Source organism: Empidonax traillii, unplaced genomic scaffold (genome assembly GCF_003031625.1).
Source record: "Empidonax traillii isolate 1590-97213 ecotype Southwest subspecies unplaced genomic scaffold, ASM303162v1 scaffold1035:size206130, whole genome shotgun sequence".
Lineage (NCBI taxonomy): Eukaryota > Metazoa > Chordata > Aves > Passeriformes > Tyrannidae > Empidonax > Empidonax traillii.
In genome coordinates, this window is record NW_020956228.1 from 72,746 (window position 1) to 95,992 (window position 23,247).

At 55.1% G+C, this 23,247-nt stretch overlaps 3 protein-coding genes across 9 annotated transcripts in view; all 3 read right to left on the bottom strand.

Annotated features, from left to right (window-relative positions):
• Positions 1-23,247, bottom strand: part of PHKA1 (phosphorylase kinase regulatory subunit alpha 1) — a 45,007-nt gene that overhangs the window by 10,765 nt on the left and 10,995 nt on the right. For 2 of the 5 annotated variants that reach the window (XR_003573550.1, XR_003573552.1), the window contains exons 19-33: positions 22,099-22,275; positions 21,720-21,814; positions 21,393-21,532; positions 21,113-21,269; positions 20,868-20,947; positions 20,615-20,693; positions 20,397-20,526; positions 20,017-20,118; positions 19,532-19,647; positions 19,179-19,217; positions 18,110-18,154; positions 17,702-17,872; positions 17,162-17,215; positions 16,820-17,020; positions 14,469-16,596 (exon numbers count right to left, since the gene is read on the bottom strand). Coding sequence is in view for 1 of the 5 variants with exons in the window: in XM_027904276.1 (XP_027760077.1) it covers positions 16,423-16,596; positions 16,820-17,020; positions 17,162-17,215; positions 17,702-17,872; positions 18,110-18,154; positions 19,179-19,217; positions 19,532-19,647; positions 20,017-20,118; positions 20,397-20,526; positions 20,615-20,693; positions 20,868-20,947; positions 21,113-21,269; positions 21,393-21,532; positions 21,720-21,814; positions 22,099-22,275 (1,760 nt within the window). In the remaining 4 variants the exon portion in view is untranslated. Of the gene's footprint in view, positions 1-14,344; positions 16,597-16,819; positions 17,021-17,161; positions 17,216-17,701; positions 17,873-18,109; positions 18,155-19,178; positions 19,218-19,531; positions 19,648-20,016; positions 20,119-20,396; positions 20,527-20,614; positions 20,694-20,867; positions 20,948-21,112; positions 21,270-21,392; positions 21,533-21,719; positions 21,815-22,098; positions 22,276-23,247 lie in introns of those variants that run through there. The other 3 variants (XR_003573551.1, XR_003573553.1, XM_027904276.1) reach the window with 2 other exon arrangements.
• Positions 343-780, bottom strand: CITED1 (Cbp/p300 interacting transactivator with Glu/Asp rich carboxy-terminal domain 1). The gene has a single exon (XM_027904282.1). It carries the CDS (start codon positions 778-780, stop codon positions 343-345), a length of 438 nt encoding a protein of 145 aa, XP_027760083.1.
• Positions 1,907-13,965, bottom strand: HDAC8 (histone deacetylase 8). 3 transcript variants are annotated; one of them, XM_027904277.1, is made up of 11 exons: positions 13,837-13,965; positions 13,402-13,454; positions 11,925-12,055; positions 11,161-11,302; positions 10,116-10,228; positions 9,038-9,115; positions 8,743-8,851; positions 7,070-7,242; positions 5,346-5,440; positions 3,391-3,496; positions 1,907-2,914 (listed from the first exon to the last, which is right to left on the bottom strand). In XM_027904277.1, exons 1-11 carry the CDS (start codon positions 13,918-13,920, stop codon positions 2,892-2,894), a joined length of 1,107 nt encoding a protein of 368 aa, XP_027760078.1. In that variant the 5' UTR covers positions 13,921-13,965; the 3' UTR covers positions 1,907-2,891. The 3 variants fall into 3 exon arrangements, 2 of the variants coding, with proteins under 2 accessions (XP_027760078.1, XP_027760081.1); XM_027904280.1 differs by having other exon boundaries at positions 13,880-13,956; XR_003573554.1 differs by having other exon boundaries at positions 2,891-2,914; positions 3,391-3,573.

Sequence of the window (23,247 nt, forward strand, 5' to 3'; positions counted from 1 at the left end):
GCAGACCCTCCTTCCGCCCGGGGCCGCTTCCCACGGTGTTCTCCACGGAGATGGACAAGGAAAGGGGCCCAGTCAGGGGTGAGCAGTCCTCCCAGATTTTATTAGACAACAGCGTGAGCCGCCTGGCCCAGCGTGACGCCCGCGCTTTGTGGGGCGCCCAGAGTGACCCTAGCACCTTCTCCTGCCCTTCCCACCCTCTGCCGGGCCGAGCGCTCCATGCGCCCGCAGCACCAGCCCGTGGGAAAACCGGGGCGCTGCCCGCGCCCAGCAGCACCGGCCCGCGGGGTCCCGGTGGGTGGGATGAGGCGGAAGCCCCCCTACCCCAGCTGGAGCCCTCCAGCCTCAGCAGCCGGCCGGCAGGTCCGCGGGGGGCTCGAACTCGTGGTGGCCGAGGCGGAGCTCCGGCAGCTCGTCCGCCCTGTCGAGGCCAAGCTCCAGCACCAGCGCCCTCAGCACCTCCTCGTCCACCGGGTCCGAGTCGATGAGGCCGGGGCGGGCGGGCTGGAGGGGGCGGCTCCCCGCGCCCCCCAGCCCCAGGCCCCAGGTGGGCGGCGAGCGGGGCTCCGTGCGGCTCCGGGCTCGCCCCAAGGTGCGGTGCGGGATGTGGAGCTTCTGCAGGCGCCAGCTGGCCAGGAATTGGGAACCCGCCCCCGAGGCCACAGGGGCGGCAGCGGCGGCAGGCGGAGACCCCGGCAGCCCTCCGGCCCCGCAGGGGTAGCGCAGCATCGCCGCCACCTCGAGGTCCTTCGTGCCCCGGCCAGGGGACTGTGGAGAACTCATCTCCGGGCTCTGCGGGGGCGCTCCGGCGAGGTATCCAGACGGGGAGGGAGGCTGGAGAGGCAGCCCGGTCGCACTCGCCTATGTGGTCCCGCTCCCCGGGGGCATTTATAGCCGGCCACGCCGCGGGGGAAGGCGAAGGGAAGCCGGACCGCCGGGCGAGCCGGGCGGGCAGGGAGGGATGGACGGGGCGGGACGGCCCCCGGGGGCGGTGCTGGCACTGCCTGCCCCTCCGGACCCCGACCCCATGTCCCGGCCTTCCAGGCTTGGTCCCTCCGTGCCTTCCCGGTCTGGCTGAGACCCCACCTTGTCTCCCCCTGTCCAGACTGGAACACACTTGTAACACCTGTCCAGGCTGGGGGACAACAGTGGGGTTCAGCCGGTGGTAGGGCTGCCAGGGCAATGTGGGCTGGTGCCCTCAGCCAGCAGGAAGAAAGATTTGGGTATGAGGGAGCTGTTTGTGGTGGCAGTGGGGGTACCCTCCGAGCCTTTGTCTGACCTTTTGCACTTCTCTTGCTTTGCACCGAGCTGAGCTCCAATTGTTTCTCCACATTCAGAGATGTGGATGGGATGGCAGAGGGGGTGCCTTACCCCACGCCTCAGTCTTCTCAGCTGTCTGTAGGAAGGCAACCTGCCTACAGTCTCATCCCCAGGTCCAGGTCTCCCCACACCTCACCTAAAGCCCATTTAGTACTGCAGTGCTTGACACTTGTGGAGTTTCCTATTGTTTATTTTCCCAGTTCCTGAAGCAGCTCCCACAGCTCTCAGGGCAATCTGCCTGGTGCAGGGAAAGAGCATGTGGGGCTCCAAGGCGGGTCAGAGGAGACAGCTGCTCAGCTTCTCTGCTCTCTCATTCCTCACTTTTCCCCTGGCTGAACAGTCCCCAGGACACTGGAACCCTTTGCTGTGCTGGTGGCAGCACCAGCCTCCTGCCAGCAGTCACCACACAAGACTGGTCTCTCCCCACCACACCACACCACACCACACCTGGTGCCAGGGGTATACAGAAGCAGGAAAGGGGGTAAGGAGTCATGGGAGCCACATCCTGCTGAAGTCCCTCCACACCAGACTTCCTGTTGTTTCAATCAGCAGTGAAAAACAAGAGAGCAAAACAAAGCCAAGGCCAGGCTGGGAGCCCCTCCATCTTGCTATTTATTCCAGCATAATCTAATTAAAGCCACAGGAAATATGCTTTCCCACAGTGACTGGACATCTTAAAAAAATCCCAGCACAACAAAAGCTCCATGGGCCATGTGAACTGAGGGGACAAGGGCAGCAGAGGTCACGCTCTGTGGCCTGAGGCACCAGTAGAGACCTGCCCCAGATACCTGTGTACCTGTTTACCTGTTCCCTTGCTTAGATGCCTTGTGGCCACTCTCATGGGGCACTGGGGCATCTGGAGGTTCATCCAAGATCTCCTGGGACAGGAGCTGCCACACGGAATCTCCCTCCTCACTCTGGAGAGGATCCCCAGGGTCTGGACCCTCTGCCCAGGATTTCAGGCCCCTACCTATGGCCTTGCAGGTTGGGGGGATGCTGTGGAAAAGAGCACTGCCAAGGCAGGGTGGGTGCAGGAAGAAAGGAAAGGGCTGGAAGAATATTTCAAACATTTTATTAAAAAACCATTCCCAGTTAAAAACACAATGGCTGTGCCTTTCTGTGGGTAAGAGACACAGCTTGTGCCCCAGGCTGGGCCTCGGCTCTGCTTCCCGGGCGGGCAGCTCGGAGGCTGTGCCCCTGCCAGGAAGGTAACGTGGCTCTGGGCTCCAGCTGGGGAGGGCTCGAAGCTCTGAGCAGCCCCTCTCTTAAAAAACATTTAAAACCAGTTGTGAGAACAAACTCTGTGGTGTTAAAAAAGGAAAGGGGAAGGAGCAAGGGAGGCTCTGCCGGCACTGGAAGGCTGTGGCTGGAGGGCCCACAGTCCTGCCTGGGGAGAGCCACTGTGCTCATGATGTGCAGCAGCTTTTCTTCTTAAAGAGAAAACAAATCACCAACCAACAGTACTTTCTTGCAAATTTTCCCTGCAGTCACAAATTTCACCAGTTGCTCACGTAAAAATACGCTGTCTTCCCCATGGGAAATGCTCTTGCAGAAACCTGAGCCTTCCTCCTCTGCTAAACAACATGCTTCAGATTCCCTGCAAATAAAAGGAAGCAGAAGTTTCCCCTTATTTTAAGAATTTTTTTACAGTGAGAACAACCACTGGAGCAAACTCCATAGGGACATGGTAGAGGCCCCAGTGTCAGAAGGGTTCAAGATGTGACTGGACAGGGTGCTAGATAATCTTGTCCAGGCTCCCTTTCCCACTGAAAGGTTGGACCAGGTGATCTTCGAAATCCTTTAGAACCTGGGCTGTTCCATGATTCCAGTAAGGACAAGGCCCTGTGCTCCTCTGCCCAGATAGAGGACAGGGCTACAGGGACCCACAGCTCTGTATCATCAACCCTGAGAATCCCAAGGGAAGTAGAAGGCAGATGACTCTGCACTAATGAGCAGCCAAGTGAACATGGTTCATCTTTCTAGTCAGTGAGAAAGACTCCAGTGAGCTCTTCTGAAGCCCTCTCTAAAAGGACCTGGAAGCCCAAAGCAGGAGTGTTGGCTTGGACAACTCACCTTTGATAGAGTTCAGAATTTCTTGAATTCTCTGTGGCTCGTTGCGGTCTGGTCTGCAGCTTGGGGTGATCTCCAGCACGTAATCAGGACCATACTCTGTGAAGAACTGGAGGGAAGAGGAGGGGAGAGTCAGCAGAGAGGCCTCTGGTGGCTGAGGCTGGGGGCAGGGTTCCCCATGGGTACCTGTTTGTAAAAAGGCAAAAAACAGTTTCTCCACCTGAGGGCCACATGTGGCTTCACTACATCAAGGTGGTGCTTCTGCAGTGTCTGTGCCCACCTGGAGTTTTCAACCATTTCCCAGTTCGAGGGCTTGGGAAGCAGAGGACAATGGTGCAGCCAAAAGCAGTCAAATGTCTACCCCAGTGTTTAATTTGGGAAAGCCATTGACACTCATTTTACACATAGTGGACCTGATTTTTTAGTCAACAAAATTCAAGTGCTACCTATTCTACCGAATAATGCCAGACCTGAGAACAAGTTCTATGCCAACAGGAAAAAATTAGGCATCTTACAGAAGTCCACATTCTATTCCCGATTTTAGAACAAACAGTTCACTGGTGGAACCTGCTGTGATGGGACCATGACTCATTGCACCATCAGCACTGATGTTCAAGGAATTCCACGTTGGTCTTTCCAGACATCCTCAGACTATTTAAACACCATTACACTGATGCTCAGTCAAATATTTATGAGTCTACAAACCTGTCTTGTTTTCAAGACCTTCTCTACAAACTCATGGCCAGGTTTCTGGATATTGACTTTCTTTCACAGTAACTTGATTTCAAAACCTGGAGCTGTCAAGAACCTCAAGGCTTTAGGAGAAGCAAAGTGATGAATACAACTGTGTGGAGTTTGGCCCATCATCCTGGAGACTGACAGAACAGCACAGCCTACCCACTTCACAGGCGGTGCTTCAGCAACAATCTGTCCCAGGCCACAAACTCTAAGGAGTTTCCTTCAGAAGTTTATCAGAGCCCTGTGGCTGGGTAGCAGGAAAGCAGACTTGGGACTACCTTTAAGCTGCTCACAGTCAGGAATCTGCACTGATCTCAAAAAGCTGACAGCTCAGTTTCCATGTTTCGTGTTAATCAGAATGGGAATTCCTATTTAAAGCAAAGAAAACATGAAACCAGGAAGTACCAACCTTTGTTTCTGTGCACAGGCACTGATAAGCTATTAAACCACTAGTGGTTCTTTGCCAGAAGCAGCAGGAAAAAACCCCTGGGAATCTGACAATGAGATATCAACCCTGTGTGCACACAAGTCCATCCACATACAGTGAAACCTCATGCTGCCTCAAGGGTGAGAGGGTGCTGGATCTCAAACTCCTGCTCTTGGTGTGCCAACCTCTGGGCCATTCCTCCCCAGAACACAGAGCAATGTGTTGAACAGCTGAACCACAGCCCCAGGGTGGGAGGGCTTCCCAGGTACCTGGCAAGGTACTCTTCCATGAAACTCTTCCATGAGTTTCATCAACCAACTGGGATTCCCACGTCAGGGGAAACAGATTCACCAGACAGAAATTAATACACACTGTCCAGCCCCACTCAAGACACGAGACGCACCAACACTGGCACTGAGACAGCACCTGGCCCCACAGCCAAACCTTCAAAGCTGCACCTGGTCCTTTCTGTATGTTGATGAAAGCAGGGCTAAAATTTAAAGCATTGAGAAAGGCAAAAGTACGTGCACATCCTAAAGAGCTCTCTGAACAACCAGTGTCTCCCTCTCTGTCAACACCAGAGACTGAAGTTTATCAGTGCCTGAGATCCCTCACAGAAAGCTGCAGCCTCTGCTATTGGGCAACGAGCACCCATCATGCTGCTGGGATAGGGTGGCTTTGCTACAGGAGTGCCTCCACAAAACAGCACTAAGTGGCAAGGACGCTGTGTGGATTATTGGGTGGAATGACTGACTCTTCTGCAAAGAGAAGGGAGGGTTTTTCACAGCATTACCTCGTGATCGGGGATCTCCGAGGACAGTGTTCTCCCAAGGATCACCCCAGTCAAGTACGTCCAGCAGCGAGCTGTGTTGGCAAGGTTGTAACCTCCTGTTTCCAGCAAGAATTGGGATTTTGAGGGGGAAGAGTGGGGAAAGGGAAGAGAGAGGGAGAGGTTTTAGCGGAAGGAACAAATAGTGGAGGCAACGTGAACAGTTCACGTGAACTCAGCTTATTTCATCCACTCAAGCTGTGCCCAAAATCTGCATTTTGCACGTGCTGGCTACACGAGGCCAGGTCCAAATGACCCTGTGTGCAAGGGCAGACCTCTCAAATTGAACCCCACTTCACCCAGTGGGGCAGAGGTCGGTCCTCCAGCCACCATCTCAGACCCAGCATGAGCTCCCAGCCCCGCTGCTGGACTCTCTCCTGGCAACAAGGAGAGGTGTTCACATGGAGCAGGGAGGGAAGTGCAAGGGCTGCAGCAGAAACAGGGGCTTCCTGCTTTTAATGCCAGCCTTAGACTCATAAAGCAAAATGCACATGCCCGGCCATCTGCTGGTGAGCTCTTCAGCACTGTCATGCTTGAGAGGACAAACGTGAAACTCATCAGCACAACCTGCAACTGCTTTACAGGTAAATGAGGTTTCAGAGTCAGTAGGAAATGGTCACATCCATGGTAATGGAACATGAGCCCATAAGGAGAAACCTTAGCTGAGAGCAGTCCTGCAAGAAACTCAGGTAAGTTGGTTTTTTTCAGGAAAGATGACTAAAATAGTAAAGAGAGAAAAATACTTTGACAAGACAGGGAGACCATATTATTAAGCACTCCCTTCTGTTTGGGTTGGTTGTTGTGGGGGATTTTCCTTCTCTTTTTCACTCCTTCCCCACTTTCCACTTCAAATGCTTCCACACTCTGCAGTGGTGGGACAGCACTTTGGCATTTTCAAGAGTGACAAATAGTTGTCCCTCATTTTTTGACAGAAGTTTTGGAGTTTTTTGTCTGAAAGGTGACATCCCCAACATACCCACAGAGAGGCCACAGCAGGATTGAACACTCATAACCCTTCCAAAACAAAGAGCACCAGGTACATCAAGTTTTAGATGTAACACGCTATACCTGATTTCCCCCATCTCAGAAAGGACAGCAGCTAGAGCTGATCTGGCTCCAGGCATGGAGTTCTCCCTGGCACACAGTGGCTTTTGTTGTTCTAAAATGCTCTGTTACATAAAGCCTGTGCTGTGCTCTCCCCACTGGACAGGCAGCTGGTTGAGCAGCACAGCAGAGATAAGTCCACCTTAGCTTTCACTGGGTATCAGAGCCCTGCTGTACTTTGCAGGCAGCCAGTCCTTGTCCTAAGCCCCTGCTTGAATCTAAATGAAACCATCCACTGCCAGGTCCCCAAGGCAGGTTTGGGAACATAGTGCTCACTTTTAAAGAGAAGCACTGGAGGGCTGATGAGCAGAGATGGGAATCAGAGGTGCCACTGAGAAGTCACAATCAGTTTGTCGGCCTTTCCTCTTCTCCAGAGGGACCATGCAGCTTTTAGCAAGATGTGAGAGTCAGGATTGAGGACCTGCACCTGTCAGTACCAAGGATTTCAGGTGTGAGGACATAGCACTGTGCCATGGCGTGCCCTCCTGCCACTGCCCAGCAGTCCCCCTGCTAAACTCGAGGCACTCGAGGAAGGGTCGCAGGAGGACAAATACGTTTCTCTGAGACCAGCAGGACACACTCACCTCCTCCCAGGACGAGAGTTGCCAGCTGCCACTGCAGGACATACTTGAGGCACTTGCCCACTCCCTCGGGGGTCATGTTGAAGGAGCACATGGGGTCCCCTGCGATGGTGTCGGCCCCCAGCTGCAGCACCACCGTGTCGGGGTTGAAGGCGGCGTACACCTCCTTCAGCACGCTGGGGAGAGGAGGAGCACTGGGGGTTAATGCCAGAGGGTTGCTGGCAGCACAGCCCTGGTCCCCCAGATCCACCAGTGCCCCTTGGGGTTTCTGCATTCTCTGCTTCCACCCAGCTTGTACCAGTCACACTCCCTCTGCTCCCAGTTAGCCTTCTGCCCCTGCTACTCTCCCACAGCAAGTTTAGCTCTCAGAGAACTTATCATCACCAGGCTGATGAAAGCAAAAGCACCATGATAATGTTGGGGAGGGGGAACTAGTCCTCATCACCTTAGTGGTAGCACCAAACCCCATATTTGCACTGGCTGCCATTTGGCTGTGAGACAAATCCAGAGACTTTTTTCCCCTGTGAAAGTCGCGATGAAGATCAGGCAAAACAACAATCCTGAACTCTCAAGACACCTCTCACTGGGACAGGACAAACAGAGGAAGGCTCTGGCTAGGATCTTACTCTCATGTGGCTTTTGAGGCAAAAATATGAGGAAAAGCACTGTGCAAGGTGTAGTCAGCCTGCACTGGAGGGAGCCCTGTGCTTCAAACCCACCAAGGTTTTGGGAAGCACAGGTAATCACTCTCAGACAATCAGATATCCACAGTCAGGCCTGTGACTGCCTCCCAGCCCGGACAGAACTCAAAATCTCAAAATCTCTTTGTAGAAGCTTTAGTTATACGCAGCTCGGAATCTAGGCAGGTTATGATGTCCTTCAGCTGTGAACGCATGCAGCAGGTTCCTCCTGACCAGGCTCCTGAGCCCTCTCAGCCCCCAGAGCTGCTTTTTGGAAGCATGTTCCCTGACAAAAGAGGGCTGCTGTACCCCAGCAGTGGCAAGCATCACCAAGCCAGCAGGAGGCATGGCCTCAGCATGACTGCCCGACAAGTCTGGAGAGGTTTCAGCCCCCAAGAGTTAGAGCTGAGAGGAGGATGGGCCACCGTGTCCTGCAGCCCAGCGCTGAGGCTCCTCTCCCCTGGAAAAGAACAAGCCCTGCAGCCCAGTTTTGACAAGGGCAACAGTTTGTGAGGTCCAGCTGAGTGACAGAGGGGCCTGCTAGGAGGCAGCTCCACGACCGTCACATGTTCAGCCTTCAGCCTTTCACTCTTCCAGCACAAACAGAGGGTGCTTGGAAAACACTTTTAGGTAAGCCCCAAGCATATGTCCCACAGAATGTCAGGATTCAGAACACTTATTTGAAGGAAAAACCTCTAGCCCTAAGTCCACAGCTAAAAAATACTTGTGCCTTCTCAGTGTCTCCTTAGACACATGAAGCTGACCTGTGGCAGAGAGTATCCAGCCACCCACAAATGTCTCTGTATATTCAGTTTGCTTAAGGACCAGGACAAGACCTCTGAGAACTCTCACAATCCATGGTCATTGCAATCAAAGGATGTAAGAGGGGAAGGAGCACACCTTAAGAAAGGACAGTAATTAAAACTAGTAAGCTGCATAGTTTCTTATTCTCTAAAATCCCACCCAAGTAAGATGTATTGGAGCAAGAGGGCTTACGTTTCACAGATCTGGTAATATTTCTCATCTTGAATGCCATCTTGAATGGGCACATTCACACTGTAATAGCGACCTTTCCCCAGGCCAACATCTGTCACATCACCAGTGCCTGCGCAACAGAAACACCACAATTACGAGCGAAAGCAGAGAGGCAGCAAGAGATGTGTGGGATGTCTCGGAGGAGAGCTGCAAGCCAGGACCTTTGGCACACTAATGGAGAAGTCCACTTGCCACCACCAAGAAAGGAGGGTGGGAGGGACCCAGTTCTCTCCTCTGCCCAACACGTTTGACTTGCCTGGGAAAAATCCTGGTGAAAACTTGTGCAGAGAAACAGTCATGACTTTCGAGGTGAAACTAAAGGCATCTTCAACTCCTGTCGGGAAAGGAAAAACAGCTTTCATGCATCATTCATATAAGTGACAGAGCCTGAACACACAACCAGAGCTGCTCGATAAACGCGGGGCAGCAAGCAGAGCAGGAGCAGCATGAGCGAAGCAGAAACGCAGGTGTGGCTCCATAAATCCATTCTCGATTCACAGAGACCCGAGTTCAACTGCAGCAAAGGTCACAACTGAAATGAGTTTGGCAGGTCTCATGCTAATCAGTACCGAACGGATCTCGATACCTCACGTCAGTGCCCAGGGCAGCAGCACTCGCCTGAGCTGCTCGGCCTGCGAGGCTGGGAGAGGGATCCGAGCAGGGCTGCCTTGGCCAGAGCTAGGCTCTGATCAGAACCAGTGCTATCAGGCTCTCTCTTGCTTTTTCTCAGTGCTGCTGCAGTTCAACATGCCTTTTCTTTTCCTTAAAGACACATTAAAATAGTGGGGGTGGGGAGGGAAAAAGAAGTAATAGGAAACTTAACAGAAACCAAATGCAGGGAGAAAAATGGAGCAAAACGAAACACACCATAAAATTTAGAAGAGAGGGAAATGTTAAATGGTGTTGAAATCATGTTCTTGAAGGAGAGAGCAGTTTCAGCAAGGTCAGCTCTGGCTTTAGTTCTACAGCACCAAGCCTTCTTTTAAAAGCACTCTTTACTACTGGCTGCTTCCCTCTTGCACTGGAGCATTAAACAATTAAACCCTGTCAGCTACTGCTCTGCCAGGATGGGAGACTGAGACAACACTGTCTATTGCTTTGGGTACAAGACTCCTGCCCAGACCCTCAAGAGAGGTCTGAAGAGCAGCATAGGGTAACTTCATAAAGCAAGACAAGGCAGAAATGGATTGAGCCAACTCAGCTGCACTGAAAGGAGGCAAAGCCACAGCTGCGGCAGCAGGAAAAGCTCTGCTGCACCGACAGGCCTTAACTTCTCCCGTTCCTCCCCCTGGGTCTGTGCAGCTGTGCTGTTTGCAGCCTTTGCTGGGCCTTACCATCCCCATGATGCAAATCCAAATCGATGTAAAGGACACGGTCAAATTTCTGGCGCAGCCGCAGGATCCCCAGGACGGCATCATTCAGGTAACAGAAGCCAGAAGCTTCATCCCTGTGAAAACAATGTCCATGAACATTGCCAGTGTACCACCAATCTCAGCGCTGACACCTTGACTTTGCAAGTCTCCACCTTGCATAGAGGAGGGGGCAGAGAGGAGGATGAAAACCCAGCTCACACACCACTGTTACACCTCCAGAGGTCCTCTGCCAGGTCAGAAAAGTTATTGGAGCAAGGAGAAGCATCTGCACATTCATGTTCAAGCTCTCAAGGTTAGACACAGGGTTCATGCAAGTTCCTGGAGCTCCCCAGGGACACAGAACACCACTGCAAAGGCCAGTTGGCTGTGGACAAGGAAGGGTACTGTCTCGTCTGCACTGCAGACGGGCCCCATGTTTTGGGAGATGGGGGACACAAGTGAAATAAAATAAGCCTCCATGGAAAATGAGATGGAAACAAATTATTTTGCCACTACAGAACTACAGGATTTGGGGACAAAACTTTTACTTCCTCTCCTTTTGTGCTGGAAGATCATTATTGATGTTAGAGTTCAGAGCAAACAGCCCCCCATGGAGTGTGGGGGAAACCCGAGGTCAGTCTTGCACCGTTTCAAACATCTTATTAAGAAACCAAAAAAGCCACACATAACAATTTGGTGAACATGTTGCCACATTCCCATTGTGTTCCAAGCTTCTCTATGGACCTCACAAAATCCCTTCTCGCTTGAACTGCCAGAGATAACCAAGTATCAAGGAATGGCAGGACACCTGTGAGTATACCTGCTCCAGACCTCCCTGCTGTCCATGACAGCACCAGCACTGGGCAGTGACTGGCCTCCTCTCAGGCCTCTGCCCTGCCCTCTCTGCCTCCTGCCTTCCCTCACACCTTGCTTTCTCTCCCAGCTGGATTCGCAGGGGAGCTGGGAGCTAGGAAGCGGGGTTCAGACACCAGGTGAGAAAACACAAGGGAAGAGATTGTTTTCTTACTTCTTTGCATGATGCCACCCTCCAGGCCAGTTAATCGCTACCTTGCACTTGCCGTCCAGCAGGCACTGGGCTGCAGTGATGGTGGCTCCTCCTACGGCCGCCGCATACTCAAAGATCCCTTCAGTGGCTGGACAGTCATAACCTGCAGGTAAAAGTCCAGGTAAGAGTCCACATGTCAGACACAACAGGCCTTTTCCTCCAGGGGAAGCACATTCCTTTTTTTCTGAGCCATCTTCTTTAAGTGTGGCTCTGACCTTCTGTTCCAAACACGATGCAAAAGCCGCAGCACAAACCCTCACAACAGCTGTCAGGTTTGGACTCACACGGCAGATTCAGGGGGCCTGAGTGGGAATAAAGTTGTGGTGGGTTTGCATGGTAGGGTGTTCATGCTGGGGGGGCTGCAGGGGTGGCTTCTGCAGCCCACAGTACAGACCACAGTAAGGCAGGCTGTGCCCCTGCAGCCCGTGGAGGTCCACGATGTAGCAGATGCCCTTACAGCCCCTGGAGGACCCTATGTCCTGGAAGCAGGGGGGTGTGCCTGAACAAAGCTGGAACTCCATGGAAGGCACCCACGCTGCAGCAGGTTTGGTGGCAGGACCTGTGACTCTGCCGGGGGCCTATGCAGGAACAGTTTGTTCCTGAAGGGCTGACCCCATAGAAGGGACCCACGCCTGAGCACACCACTCTGTCTAACTGCAGCTCCAGCATAAAAAGCATCCTGGTCCCGACACTCAGCTAAGCTCACTGAAGACACACATCCTTACCCAGTCCATACTCCACAGACTCCGGATGGTCATCATCCCCCTCCTCACTGACCTTCTGCAGGTGCTGCAGGTAAGCATCTGTGTGGAAACTTGCCATCTCCTCCATGGAGGCCACTTTTGGCTTCACTATCCTAGGCAAGAGAGGAGGAAGGGAGTATGTCAGAACAAGTGGGCCTGGTGTTTGGCTGGAATGCTCAGCTTTACCTTTTAACCTAGGAGCCTTCTTTTGGCAGTTATTGTGGTAAAAGCAAACAAAAATCCCTCTTCCTCTCGCACTGGACTGCCACTCAAGTGAGCAAACGCCCAGCTGAGCTGGCCTGGACCCTAGAGTGGCACTGCCCGCTGTGCCCAGCCCAGGGAAGAACACCTACAGGTGCTGCCTACACTAACCTTCCTACTTGATGTTTTAAGTGTTTTTCCCGCTTTTCTGCATGTTCTCCCAGTATGAGCAGTCCTCAGTGGATCCAACATTCTGGTTACACACAGAGGCACTAACAGAGGGAAAAGTCCAGGCCCAGCTGCTGCAGCAGGACCTCACCCTGCCTGGTCAGGAGCTGGACAGCAATTCTCATGTGCTCTGACCTTCACCTGCATCAAAGCAGAGACCATTGATGTTCAAGCACCTTCCTTGGTTTGGGTACTTTGCAGTCTGCCTAAATAAATCCTGCAACTGAACCCTCTCCAAACCTCAGATGCTGGGGGGCGCACATGGGCAGCACAGCACGGGAAAGAATGGGAAGACCTCAGGAAGTTCCCAGCTCCAGGCTGGTCCCAGTGCCAGGCATTTCCCACCCCATGCCAATGCAAACAGCCCTTCAGCTCTGCTCCATGACTGATGGTACTTGCAGCCAGGTACCAAGCACACTCTGCCAAAATGGCTAGGAAAAAAATGCTTTTAAAAAAGAAGTCCCAACAGGATCTTCTGGCCCTGCTGAACTGGAGTACAGGAATTTTTTTTTAAGAACATAAAGAGGCTGAGCTAAGCCGTTCTTTCTTTCCCTTCATAGGCTCCAGTGTCAAAAGCCAAATGGGGCAGGAGGGATCTCACTCTTCTGCCCCAGATTTCACCTTGTCCTCTCTCCTGAACAGCACCAAGACCTCACAAGAAGTCTCCCAGATCAATCACGACACAGCAAAACAACACAGTCCCTCTCAGCATCAGCACTGACTGAGCAGAGGATCCGGAGCAGCACCAAGGTTATCACCCTGCTCTGAGCTCCAAGCCTGGCGGTGACAGACACTCTGCAGAGAAGGCACAAGGAAATCTGTGCTCCACCAGACCAGGAGAGTAACCACGAATTACACCTGCCACCGTAACCGTGTTCACGTAGCAAAACAAGCATTTTCCTTAGATTCTAGAAATGCACACTGTGGGAGCTCCCTGCCAGCAGGGACAGCGTGAAACGTGAAGTTACTCAGCCCCTTCAAACGTTAGCGGAGAAGAAAACATCCCTTCACAGAAAACGGGAGCACTTACTTCATCTGGTCGAGCAAGCAATACGCCTCAATCAACGAATGCACCATGCTGGCCTAAAGAGAAGAGTACGGCGGTGAGCGCAGGAGACACAGGGGCAGCAACCGGGGCGGCGGGGGGGGACCCAAGGAAGGACTCGCAGGCGAGCCGAGGCTGTGACTGCCCCCAGCAGCGGCTGTCGCGGCACGCCTGGAGCCGCAGCCGGAGCCGGGCAGGGCATCGGGGGGTGCGTGAGAGGCCTCCCGGTGCCCCGAGCAGAGGCGCAGCCGGGGAAGCGCAGCGCTTCAGTGTCGCTGTCACCGCGCTGCGGTGGGTGTGCGGGCACAGACCGGCCCTCCCCGCTCCGACCGCACACTCCTCCCGCCGGAGCCGCCCGTTCCCCGCTCCCTCCCGCCGTGCCGCCCCCCCCCGCTCCGCCACCCCCGGCGCGGCGCTGACCCGCTTGGGCACTTTGCAGAGGGAGTCGCAGAGCTCCACGTACTCCGGGCTGTACACGTAGACCGGCGGCGCCGCCGCCGCCATCGGGGCCCGCACGGCCGGGGCCGGGGCCGGGGCACCAGCACGGGCGGTTCCGGCCCCGCGGCTCGCCGGGAGCTGTAGGCCCGCCCCGCCGCCCGCCTCCCTCCCAGCCCGGCCGGGCAAGGACAGGCCGTACGCGCTGTTTTTATTGGGGCCCCCACGCGGCTCGGGGTGGTGTTTATTCTCAAAAAACCGTAGTTAACTAGAAAAGGCCTGAGCCCTGCACGCACCGCCCGCCCTGCCCGGGGTGCCCGAGCCCCGCTGAGCCCCGGCAGGGACCCCCGGGTCCCCCGTGCCGGAGGGAGGAGCCGCGCTGGGGATGGGGCCTATCGAGGCTCCTCTGCGGGGGGCACGGGTTACAGGGAGGGATCGGCAACACGGACACAACAGCCGATACCTCGGAGGCGAAACCAGCCTCTGGAAACCAAAAACACATAGGAAAACATCTGGCTCGGGAGCCACCCCGGGTGTGCTGCGGGCAGCGTGGGCAGAGCACAGTGTTGGCACATGGCACAGGCACTGTCACCGTCCCCGCTCAAGAGGCAAGTCACCCTCTCAGAAGGAGATCTGCCGTGGCATCCACCTGGCACAGACCACATCCTCTGTGCTCGGCAGCAGTGGATGTGGCCACCCTGACAGAGCTCCCACGACAACAAACAGCCATCTAAGCCTCTGGGTGCAGGGAGGGCCAGTGCCTTTCCCTGGGAACAATGGCAGTGGTGAGAACAGCTGTGTTCGGTGCGGCCAAGGGGACAGTGATCTCACTGACCTCAGGGCTGAGCTATGAGGACGTAGAAAGGTTAAGGAGCAGAAGGGAGTCTGAGAGAGAGGCTGGTGGAATCAGGCTCTGCCCTCCCTGACAGACATAGGAACAGCCCTCCAAAAATACACAGGTTCAACTGGATCCTGTATCCTCCCCTGCCAGGTGAAGGCAGGAATAAAGGAAAGGTGGAGGCAAATCCCCTCTTTGCCCATGTCACCTCTCCTTCTGTACAGCAGGTATGAAGCTGTGGCTGTGGAAGGCCAGGCAATGGATGAGGTGCATGTTAGTCTATCTACACCAGAGGTGTTGCCATGGCTGTCATCTCCCCCAGACCCTGACAACTGCTACAAGAAAGATGGGTGAGAGCTGTAGGTGACTCCTGAGGGGCACAGAGGGTCCAATATGCCACACAGACAGTCCTCTCAGGGAAGTCTGCTGCCTCCCTCAGGCCCAGGTTAAGGGCAGCCCTAGGAAACTTCCCAGCCTGGTTCAGCCTTTGGACTGTTACCCACTGCTGGCCTCCATGGGGTTGGCAATGAAGCCACAACACGCAGTCCAAGGGCAATCAAAGAGACTTCAGAGCGTGGGGATGGTTGGTAAATGATTCTGAAACACAGGTTCTTTCCTCTGTCCCTCCAGTTGTGGGCAGTGACATTGGAAGCGTCAGACCTAGTCTATTTAATACATGGCTTGGTGGCTGGTATCACTGCCATGATTTCAGATTTTCAGTAACAGGAGAGCCTGCACAACCCCAGGCACAGTGGCGTTGGATACAATCCCCCTTCCTCAAAGGGGAAAGGGATCTTTGCTCAGAGCTGCACCTGCAGGATAGAGTGGGGCAGGCACCCACTGTGTCCCCACCCCTTCCTGTGCCAGGCTATGGGAGCTGGGGCCGAGGCCAGAGCTGAGTGTTAAGGGCACAGCTGTGATTGCACAGGTAACACCAAGCAGCCAGCTCAGAGCTGCTTCAAAAGGCACATGTGAACTCGGGAAACTGTGACTTGGCCACCAGCACTGCTGCCAGGGACAAGTATATGGCACAGAGGGGCTGCCACCAGCATGCCCCAGCCAGCCTGAAGCCCTGTCCTCACATCTTGGTGGCAACAGGGATCCTGGCTGCCACAACCTCCCCAGCTCCCCACACAGGAGCCCTGATGGGCTGCCTACTTCCAAGCAGCACAGCTGTGGCTGGGCTGGATCATTTTGATTTCGGGTGTGCTGGGACAGAAGGTCAGGCACCATCCCCTATTTCTCTAGCAAAGCTACTCCAGCAGCAGGAAGAGTTCTATCCTATACTAGTGTAAGTCCTGCAGATTGGAATAAACAGCAGCACAGTTAAAACACAGTTAAAAACTGCGAACCTGCTGGAGGCAGGGAGAGCATGAGCCGGTCAGGGAGCACTGCAGTGCTGAGCACACAGGTCTGATCAACTGCCTCAAACAGAGGTCTCTCTGGGGGTGATGGCTCAGGAGGAGCCATGCAGACAGACACTTCTAACACAAGCAGGCTTCAAAGCTCAGCCTCTCCCTTGCTCCTCAGGCCACATGCAGGCACAGGTCAGTTTAGGACATGTGCCTCCCGCAGGGCTCCTCAGAGGACCTTGGGCTCACCCACCAGGAGGCCAGGGCTGGGAGGAGAGATGGCCACGCAGGCTGCCTGCAAACTAACCTAGTGTTCATCTTTACAAGCTGTATGAAACAACCCTCCCACAGCATCTGCAACCCAGCGAGGAGCTGCGAGAGCTACTGCATGGAGCAGCCGTCCGTGGGCAGGAAGTCGTACACGTACAAGGCCACCGACTTGGACAGGTAGGTCATGGTGCCAAACCGGCCGCTCGGGGCACTGTCGTACAGCAGGATGCAGATGCCTGTCGAAGGATCCCTCTCCAACATGTGGTCGTCAGCACCCAGGGCTTTCTGGATTTTGGACAGGGAAGGAGAAAGCCACCATTAGAATAAGGCCAACCCCGTCACCAGCTTCCACCCCAAGCACACTCCACTGCACTCGCAAGTGTGACAAGTTGACAGTGAGCAGCGAGAGGAGGACACTACAGCTTTGCTGTGCCCCATGAACACAATGGGGACAGAAGGCAGCTATGGGGAATGCAGCCAGCAGCCCTGGGTGAGGCTTGGGCCTTACCTGCTCCTCATAGAAGAGGTCGTTGGCTCTGTGCAAGATCTTTTCCACAGCTATGATGCCACCAATGGTGTGCACGTCCATGTCCACCAGCATGGTGAGCACCAAGATAGCTTCCACCAGCAGCTGCCTGTACTCTGGCTGAGGCACGCGGTTAAGGACAGACTCCACATGCACAGCAAACTTTATTTCCCCTGGGGTCATCTATGAGGATGTAGAAAGAAGTGTACCAAGAGCACCATATCACCAGCACAAATCCTGAGCTACGCTGGGCAATCACCCAGGGCAACCCAGCATCCAACAACAACCCCCATGCCCCCTTTTCCCTTCACATGAACCTCCTACCTCTCTGGTTGTTGAGGAGGGGAGAACAAAGCCTTCCACGGAGAGGCCATGGCACTGCAGAACAAGAAGGAGAGCTCAGGGTTACGGTTTGGAGAAGCACCATGCTAAGACACATAGGTCCAGCCCATCAACTCACTTGAGCACTGGTGTGTGCTACCTACACACCCCAGCTCTGCCTCCTGACTGCACAGCATCACTCCTTTCCCATCAGTTCAGCATCAGCCAGAGCACCCCTGCACAGGGTTCTGCTCCCTGGCTCACCATGCTGAGCATGAACTGTGCCTGGACCTCCTTCAGCTGTGGCTCCAGCTCTGTCCCTGTCTGGCTAATGCTCCCCTCTGCAAGGCACAGGATGAGGTAGGTCCCACATGACTAAGAAGCAGTTCCAGGTCTTCCCCAGCTTTCCAGGGCCAGCTGCAGGCCTTGTCCATGAAGCAGGTATCTACACAATATCAGGGAGCAGCTCCCAGCGTCTAAGTCCCCCTGGCAAGGCTGGTGCCTGAGACCACAGGAGAGGCACCAGCTGGACATCCAACTCACCTTCTGCAGGACCTTCCAGACCTTCTGGTAGAAGCCCACAGGGACACGATTGAGGGCCCCGTCCAGCCGCCGCCTCCGCTGCCACTGGCCCTGCCGGCTGTCCTTACTGCCCTGGTCTTCCAGCATGCTTGAAAAGGAGTCCTTGTCCAGCAGCTCTGTATGCCTAGCAGACTAGGCAGACAAAACAAGGACCACAGAGACAGCTCCAAAGTTAAATACCTCACAAGAGCGCAGCCTGGTACTGCTCAAGAGTTTCTAGTTCTCCAGTCTGACAGAGCTTCCACCCCCTGCCCCCAGCAAAGCCCACCCTACAGCCCCGGCTCCCCACAGCACCCCCCGGAGCACAGCTCCTTCCCACAGTCACAAACAGGACAGACCCCGTGCATGCAGCCAACGAACACAGGTTACCAGAGAGGACTTGAGGCTGATGTCCCCGGACTGCAAACTGAGGGGCTGAAGGAGAAAGGGAGAGAAGGAAATCAGACCATGCCAGAGAAGGGCAGCGGTCACAGCAAGTGGAGCAACAGCAGCACAGATCAAGCTCAGGTCACAGGGCAATTATCCAAGGGCTTTAGTTAGTTGGAGATGCAGTTTTGAGAGGAAAGCTGTGGCAAGTCCCACGTTACCATCGGAGGGAAAGGATTGTACCAGGGCATGGAGAAGCTGAGGGGCCCCACATGCTGGTGGGGTGCATCAGAGGTGGGTTTGTGCTGGCCTGGGCACAGGAGCAGAGCTGCTACTGCTCTGCTGGCATGGGCAGGGACTGAGTCTTGGGCAGACAGGAGGGCCACTAGCAAGGTCACTGCCCACAGACAGCCCTCTGCAGTATCAGGTTTCACACTGCAGCAAGTTGGCCCTAAACCTGCTGCATCAGCCTGGTCCCTGCAAGCTCCATTTGAGGGCAGGACCCCTTCTAAAGCTCAGGACTCCCCTGGACACATGCCAGACACATGAGGAGGTCCTTGGCATTTGTAGCTGACCAGAAGCCTCTTCTCCCAGAGAAGAAATAGCTGGGGAGGCTACAGGCAGGATCCAGTGCACTGTCTGGCAGGGTCATGGCACTGGAAGCACTGTGCCATCCCGCTCAGGGGATTTTGTGAGTGTAATGGAATGTATCTGGCCACAGAAGGTCTGGAGCACAGCTCCCAGCTGGCTGTAATGGCAGTACACCCCCAGCTTAGGGAAGCCTTCCTTCCTGCTAATCCAAACACAGCAGGTCCTACTCCAAGGGGAGCTCCTGTGGGGCGGTGCCAGCCTTGGGTTAAGCATGGCATGTTAAGCCATGGTGACCTCTTCCCAGGCAGCCAGCCTCCTTCCCTGTCCTGAACAGAACAGTCCTGAGCCTGCCTACAGAGGGGAAGGCAATTCATTGCTGCAGCAGCTGAGGGAAGCTCATTGAGTCATGCATGTGGGGAAGCTGTCCTGGTGCATGGCATGAGGGGCAAAAGCTGAGGCTGCAGGACCAGGGGGGCTTCACCTTACTCCCAGGCAGAGACTGCCTACGTCTATCCAATTGCTGCAAGAGAAGAAGGAAATGGAGGTTCTGCTGTTGGAAGAGGCTCACCAAGATGCTACCCACACCTGGGACACTGCATGGTCCTCCCCACCCCTGTACCTTCTCAAACACCCCTGTGCTCCCTCTGCACTGCCAAAGCAACCCCCACCCACGATCTGATCCACCCCAATTCTCCCCCCAGGGCAGGACCGGAGCCAAAATTAGCTCCTGGAAGCAGCTGAGCTCTCTCCCACTCTTCCATCAATTCTGCCTGGTTTGTAGCTGTTTGTCACCCACAAGACCTGTCATAAGCAGCCTGCACTGCCTGCCCTCACCTGCTTGATTTCACTTTTCAGCCTGACAAGGCCAGAGCGCTCAGGTCTGGTGGCCCCAACAGCCTCCAGGTCATGGATGGAGACGGCAGTGGTGATTGACGAGTCCACTGAACGCACTGCAGGGGAAGAGAGGTCTGCAGTGGGCACCACGGCTCAGGGCATGCCTGCCCCTTGTCACTGCCCAGGCACTCTGCATGCCCTTGCCCTCTATCCAAATAGCATCAGAGACCCACGAGTGCAGCACAGTACTGCTTCAATTCAGACCTGACCAGGTCAAGTACCAAACTAAGCAAAGCCCAATTAGCCACAGGGCTCAATCCCCAGAAATCACTCAGCACCATCCTTATGAAGAGCACAGCTTCTTGCTGGACCCCTGCAGTGCAGAAGCAGCTGTGCTGAACATGAGGGAGGACACAGACATGTAAATCTGACCACACTCTACATCAGGACCCAACTTTGCCCAGAGATGGTCTCTGCTGACTCACCGCTCTTTTCCACCCCAAACTCCTTGCCAGAGAGGATGTGGTAGAGGAGGCTTTTCATGTCTGATGGGCTGAGATTCATCAGGTTCTCTGTGGCTTCTCTAGCTGGAGACAACGGAACTGGGATTTTGTATCTTGCCTCATAGTTCTCCTGGAACATTTCTACCCAGCCCTACAATCTGCGAGCAAGGGCAACACTGGCAGAAGAGCTCATCCTCCAATCAGGATGGATTGCACCGCAGTGCAATCACTCGCCTGTGCTGCTCAAGAACAAGTGCAGCTGCAGACGCTGGCACTTCCATGCAGGGTCTTGTCCCAGTACTCCTTTCTGGCTGACAGGGCCCCAAGCATCACAGCACCCACCCCAGCTGGGGAGCACATACCTGAGCATTGCAGGGAGTGAGCCAGCTCTGTTGCCATCACCTGGATGATGAGCCCGATGCGGATGCGGAACATCTCCACGAAGAGCGCAGGCTGTGTGCGCATGTACATGGCCAAGTACACCATGATCTCCTGCAGGGGCAGAGGCACATCACCCCACTGCTGCTCAGCAGGGCAGACACCCAGCTGTGGAGTCCCCCCTGATACCCTCTTCCCTCACCTGGGTGAGGATGGACACACTGAGGTTCTTCTCACTGGCTTCATCAATGAGGTGAACAAGTTCCTCATAGGGGATCGGGCTGGGGCACGAAAAAACAGTAGAGCAAGTGAGAGGCAGCAGAGCAAGCCCCGAGAGGAAAGATACAGGCTGGGGACAGCCAGCCAGGGCTGCTCCTGCCCATGGACCCCAGAGCAGCAGGCTCACACCCAGACCCAGCCCAGCACTCTGGTGGAGTGAGAGGCGCCACACTCACGTGGAGATTGTCTTCTCACGTGGCTCTGGGGGCAGCCCCACAGTCAAGTGCTTCTGGTGAGACAGGAGGTCAGTGCAGGCCTGGGGACAGAAAGGGTTAACCCCAGCCATTGTAAACTGAGGGTGTGGAGGCTCAGCACAAGGCAGAGGGAGACAGAGCTGATGCAGCCATGGTTCACCTGCTCACTCTGCTGCCTCCTCCCCGACAGACCTCAGCCCGCTAGAGGCTGGCTGCACAGCTGTTACCTCATCCAGAGCTTCAACCTTCTTCTTGAGGATGCCAGAGATGTAGCGGATCAGGGCCCACTGGCGTGTCTCCCCCACCCGCACATACAGCTCAGTGAGCAGCTCCTTGACAGTGGGGCCAGGCTCGCTATCAAGCCCCGTGTGCCACTCGGGCCCCCTGCAGTGAAGGAGGTGCTGGGTTATACACTGCAGTTTGTCTGTGGCAGCTCCCCAGCCGCCCCCCTGGGCTGTACCAACCCCCTCTGCTCAGTGAGCTGCTGGGATGCAGAGTTCACCCCACCTGAGCATGTGGAGCACGTAGAGGATGTCTGCTTGCTCCTGCAGCGTGGGGCAGACGCGCAGCTGGTCCACCAGTGCCTTGCAGTCCACACTGCCATCCTCGTCACGGGGCAGGTTCATCTCTGCATAGACTGCATGGCTCTGGGGGAAGGGAGAGCCATGCTGCTGGTTAGCACCACCAGCGCCCTGCCCCAGATGGAGCCAAGGACATTCACCCATGGATATTCCCCCTCAACAAACACCAAGCCTTCCTCATGCAGTCCTGCAAGGACACTCTGGCTCCACCTGAAAGGACAGCAGTGCTCAGTCTGGGAGGGACAGGGCTCACCTTGCCATCCATGTCGTGCTGGCAGGGTGAACCCAGCAGGTTAACCGACTGCTGGGATGCCTGGAAGATCTTGCTGGGGACATACATCCCAACATCTTAAAAAAAAAAAAAAAAAAAAAAAAAGCAAAGGTTGGCAGAGACACTTCAGACCTCAATCACCACTGCCATGCCCCAAACCACCTCACAGACACCTGACACTGCTCCCCCAGCAGCCCCTGCAGAGAAGTCAGCTATGGGAGAAGCAGCCAGAAATAACATAATGTTAGTTGCTCTGCAGTCCATGGGGTCCCCAGCATCACATAGCTGGGAAAGCCCCCAGGTCACCTCAGCCTCACCCCTGGGCTCAAGGCAAGGTGCGGAGGGTGCTGGAGTTACTCACTCTGGACGTTCAGGTCCTTGGCCTTGGATGCCAGGGACATGAGGTCACGCGTGGTGTGGACAGCAGCCCGGAAGCGGCTCAGCCCTCCGCGCTGGGCGGTGGGGGGCAGGTTGGACTGGGGACTCGTGTGCTGCAGCAGGTGGTCCAGGTACTGGGCAACCTCATCGTAGGCGTCCTCTGGAAGGGAAGGCAGCAGAGGGGCGTTCAGCCACTGTGGGCTGGGGCACCGCCAGGGCCAGGGAGATCCCAGCTGTGTCTCAGCAAGGGCAAAGCTTTGCTGGCCACACAAAGCGACAACGTGGGGCCAGTGCCAGCAGCCAGGCTCACAAAGCACAAAACACAGGTCACCCCTGTTCCTGCATGACTCTATTGCCTGGGACACTGGCTGACAGCTAGGGCCAAACTGGAGCTCCCTCTGAGTCCCGTGTGGACAAAGGAAGCCATGGTGCTGCATCATGCGTTTGGTACAAGGCTGTGCAAGCACAGGAGTGTCCCACTCCAACCAGGCAGTGAAACCCTCATACTCTTTCCCTTCAGAGGCACAGCCAGGGTCAGCCTGTCCAAGCAGAGACCACTCAGGAGCACTCCAGCATAGCTAGGGCATCTTCCAAGCAGGACTCCAGCACAGAAGCAAGGCAGGGTGAGTTCTGCAAGTTATTTCTAATTAGGAGTTAGAGGAGGAGTTATGGCTCCTGCCTTCTCTACGCCCAGCCTCAAGCAGCTCCAACTGCTCTCAGTGTCACATCAGGAGCACCAGAGGCACCACATGCTAACAGCAGCATGGAAGAGGGTGCTCAGAGGCCAGATCTCTGCTCAGCTGGGAGGTAGAAGTGAAGGGAGTGCCCCTTGGGCAAGATACCCCCAATAAAACACAGAATTGATGATGCACTTCTAGTGGGCCACAGCAAAACCATGCTGCTCTCCAGCTGGCAAACTCAGAGGTGTGTCAGCCCCAGGAGGTGAGCTGTGGACTGTACCTGAATCAGCCTGGCATTCCCTTGAGGGAATACCTCATTGCCAGAGCCTGGAGGCTCAGCTGGAGGAATCCTCCAGGCACCAGACTTGAGAACATCCTCCTGCCTGGCTGCAGCATCTGACCACAGGATGAACTTAAAACTCAGCATCTTTGAGATGCCGTAGAAAGGCCAG